The sequence below is a fragment of the Hordeum vulgare genome, chromosome 7H, assembly GCF_904849725.1.
Source record: "Hordeum vulgare subsp. vulgare chromosome 7H, MorexV3_pseudomolecules_assembly, whole genome shotgun sequence".
NCBI lineage: Eukaryota > Viridiplantae > Streptophyta > Magnoliopsida > Poales > Poaceae > Hordeum > Hordeum vulgare.
In genome coordinates, this window is record NC_058524.1 from 486,480,820 (window position 1) to 486,484,862 (window position 4,043).

The 4,043-nt window shown below is 56.5% G+C and overlaps 1 protein-coding gene across 1 annotated transcript; it reads right to left on the minus strand.

The window, feature by feature from the left end:
• Nucleotides 1-885: 885 nt before the first annotated feature.
• On the minus strand, nucleotides 886-2,749 carry LOC123411546 (cytochrome P450 93G2-like). The gene is made up of 2 exons (XM_045104512.1): nucleotides 1,795-2,749; nucleotides 886-1,723 (listed from the first exon to the last, which is right to left on the minus strand). Exons 1-2 carry the CDS (start codon nucleotides 2,707-2,709, stop codon nucleotides 1,100-1,102), a joined length of 1,539 nt encoding a protein of 512 aa, XP_044960447.1. The 5' UTR covers nucleotides 2,710-2,749; the 3' UTR covers nucleotides 886-1,099.
• Nucleotides 2,750-4,043: the final 1,294 nt, after the last annotated feature.

Consider the following 4,043-nt stretch of genomic DNA (forward strand, 5'->3'; position numbering starts at 1 on the left):
CGCAGCCATACACACTAGCATCCTTGCCCGTCGACATAGACCGACGCGTAAATTGTCGTCGCCGCTCACCTCGTGTTGCCTGGCTAGCCTAGGCGCAGCTGTTGCCATGGCCGGTGGGAGTTGCGTGCAACAGGTGAAGTAGAGAGGGCTTACCGGCCTTGCGATGAAGCAGGGCGGCGGGCGTTGGAGCTGCAGTGAAGAGTGACGGCGCCGATGGTGTGGTGATGCACGCTAGCCGACGGGCTGCAGCAGCCGATGAAGCAGAGAGGGCTCGTCGGAGTTGCCATGAAGCATCGACGGGGTCGTCGGAGTTGTCGTGAAGCGTGTGGTTGCAACGAAGGGCCGCTGGAGCTGCGACGAAGCACCACTGAAGTTGTATTGAAGCGCCGTTGGAGTTGCAACGAAGCTCGTCGGAGTTCCAATGAAACGCCATGGGCCGTTTGAAGCTTCGTCGACGCTGCAATGAAGCCCCGCCGAGCACCGTCAGTGCTGAAGTGAAGCACCGTCAGAGTTGCATGGAAGCGTCGCGGGGGCCGTTGAAGCTTCGGCCATGGTCGTCCTGTGCTACGTCGCGTCAGCCGTCGTTGCCGGGGCTGCATCGCAGCTTTCGCCATGGACTATTGGCGCTGCATCACAACATCCGCCATCGTCTGCGGCGATGCATCGTAGCATCCCCCGCCATGGCCGTCGCGTGCTGCGATGCAGCCGTCACCGGCGTTGCTAACGTCGACGACATAGGCTGGCAGCAAGCTGCTGCGTGTGCTCGAAAAGAAGAAAGCCACGGACTGATGAACCGACGGGAGGAAGAAAACGAGGAAGCAGTGACCCATCCAACGGTGTAGCCGGGATGGATGGGATGGCCATAATTGCGGTCATAAAAAAACATACTCCCGAAAACCAAAGTACACGTTTCTGGAGATGCTCTTATGATACAAACGGGAAGAACACCTAAAAAAATGGTAGCATCAATCTCAAAGCAACCGTGCCATGGATTGTTACAATTGCATTCTTGTTCATGCACCGGCGCATTTATGGAAGGGAGTATGTGATACAATCGGGATCTAGGACCCAAAGTTCATGGATGGATGCATGGAAGCATTCAAGGAAGGGGTAGTGGATAGAGGCGCTGCGTGGGTAGGAGCACGAGCGGCTCCTTCCTCGCGGTGACCAGCCCCGCCTCCTCCTCCATGTCCAGCGGCGGATTTGGCACCTCCCAGTCGAAGCACTGCACCAGCGCGGCCAGGAACGCCGGCACGGCCTGCATGGCCAGGCCCATGCCGGGGCACGCGCGCCGCCCGCTCCCGAACGGCATGAGCTGCATGTGCTGCCCCTTGGGGTCCACGGCCTCGCCGGCCCCGCCTGGCATGAACCGCTCCGGCCGGAACTCGAGCGGCTCGTCCCACCACGCCGCGTCGCGGCCGATGGAGAAGATGTTGAAGAAGACGGACGTCTTGACAGGGATGGTGTACCCACGGACGTGTATGGGCTCGATCGCCTCCCGCTGCGCGAACACCGCCGGCGGCCGCAGCCGCAGGGTCTCCTTGAGCACCGCCTGCAGGTACGGCATCTGGGCCACGTCCGGCTCGCCCACCACCCGGGACCTGCCCACCACGGCATCCAGCTCCGCCCGCAGCTTCTGCAGGCAGTCCGGGTGGTTGAGCAGCTCTGCCAGCATCCACTCCACGGTGGTGGCCGTCGTGTCCGATCCGGCAGTGAAGATGTCCTGTTTCATGGTAGATTATTAGTAACCATTATCAGAGACTGTACTCCATGAGAACAGAGTGGGGCACTCACGAGGATGAACGCCTTGATGTTGTCCCGGGTGAGCTTGACCTCCGCGGCCGGGTCCGCCGCCGCGTCCATGAGAATGTCAAGCAAGTCCTTGGTCTTGGTCTCGGTCTCGTCTGCTTCCTCACGCCGCTGCTTCTCCTTGGCCTTGATCATGGATTCGAACAGCGCGTCGAACCTGGCGCGCACGTCGCGCGTCTTCCGGTCGAGCCCCTGCAGGTCCCAGCCGCGGCACAGCGCCACGTAGTCCTCCAAGTTGAACGCGCCCACCAGCTCCGCCACCTTCTTGGCGCAGTCCCGAGCCGCGTCGGCCATGTCGCCCGGCAGCTCGCTCGCCACCATCCGCATGATGGCGTTGTTGGACATGCGAACGAGCTGCCTGCTCATGTCCAAGGTCTCGCCCTTGGCGGCCGCCTCGGTCACCGCCTGCATGACGCCAACGAGCTCGGCGGCGCGGACGGGGCGCAGCTGCTCGATGGTGCGCGGGCCGAGCAGCTCCGACATGCAGAGGCGCTTCATGAAGCGCCAGTGCGGGCCGTAGGGCGCGAAGGCGAAGCCGGCCGAGTCGTAGGCGAGGTGCCGCGTGACCGCCGTGAGCGGGCGCTCCGGGATGCTGCCCTCGAACTTGAGGACGTCGCGGGCGACGTCGGCGGAGCCGATGACGACACAGTGGGTGGAGGGGCCGAGGCGGAGGTACACGAGCGGGCCGTAGCGGTTGATGATGCGGTCGAACGCGCGGTGGGGGGGCGGGCGGATGAGGTGGAGGTGGCCGATGAAGGGGAGCGCCATGGGGCCCGGGGGGAGGCGGCCGTGCTTGCCGCCATGTCTGACCAGCGTGAGGAGGAAGAAGGCCACGGCGGCGAGGAGCGAGGCCACAAGCAGTGGCGCTGCACTGTCCGAGACCACTCCGAATTGCTCCATGATGCCTCCTCTTCTGACTTTTTCCTCTTCTGACTGGCTTGCCGTTGTGGTGTGTCGTGTCGGGTTCCTTATATATATCTGTCAATCATTATGATCCAGTCGGTGCCCGCTGCAGATCCACGCCGCCCGTCTTACCAACCACGCTAACGACGGACGTACGATCTGACGTGGCTGAAGCTGGTTCTTTTGTTTTTTTTTCTTCTCCCGGGGTAACCAAGCGCAGCGATGCATAGGCGATCAATCGGTGCTATCTACAGCAAACTTCGTAGAACAGAGAAGAGAAAGAGTGGAGAGAATAATCGTGTAGCAACAAGCGATCCACGTTGCCTCGGGGATGGGTTTGGTACCATGCATGGTCAGGTTCATTTCCGGAACTCCACGATGTGGATTCACTCACTCATTATTAAGACATGCTGGGTCTCCAATAATGGTAGACCTAGAGTAACCATTTAGGGTCCCTCCATCCATATATATATATATATATACATATATATATATATATACAAGGCCTAATACATTTTTTAAGATCATCTTTGACTATTGATAAGATTAATATTAAATGAATGTATAATGTGAAAATTATATCCTTGAAATCTCCTTCCACGTACGAATTTAAAGATACGCTTTGTGTAACTTGCATGTCATATATTATTACTCTAACATATGATCAAAGTTAGACTCGAAAAACACATTAGGCCCTCTATATATAGATAAAGGAGGTAGCTTTTTTCAGCTTCTTGCCAAATTAAACCAAAATCCCCAAAAAAATTGAATAGGGGTGTTAGAGCAACTCCAACACCATGATCCAAATCGTTCGTCTGTGTTCGTATGCGTCGATACAGACAAAAGTAAAATCTCAATGCGCCGACACAAAACCAAAATGCGTCCGTTTTGCGTCCATGCAGACCCAGTTCCGACCTAAATTGCATATGAAATGCGTCGCGCCGCATGCAACTTCTCAAACAACGGCGCCAAAAATTGACACGTTCACGGAGACTTGCTTGCGTCGGTTTTTCCCTTGAAGAGGAAAGTGTGATGCAGCACAGGAGCAGTAAGTATTTCCCTCAGTTTGAGAACGAAGGTATCAATCCAGTAGGAGAATCTCGTCAAGTCCAGAGTACCTGCACAAACACAAAGAGCTTGCACCCAACGCTATAAAGGGGTTGTCAATCACTTTAAGATTGATTGCAAAGTGAGATCTGAAGGCGAAAACTGCAACGAAGTAAAAGAGTAAGGCTGAAAATATGGTGTGGAGTAGACCCGGGGGCCATAGTGTTCACTAGAGGCTTCTCTCAAAATAGCAAATATTACGGTGGGTGAACAAATTACTGTCG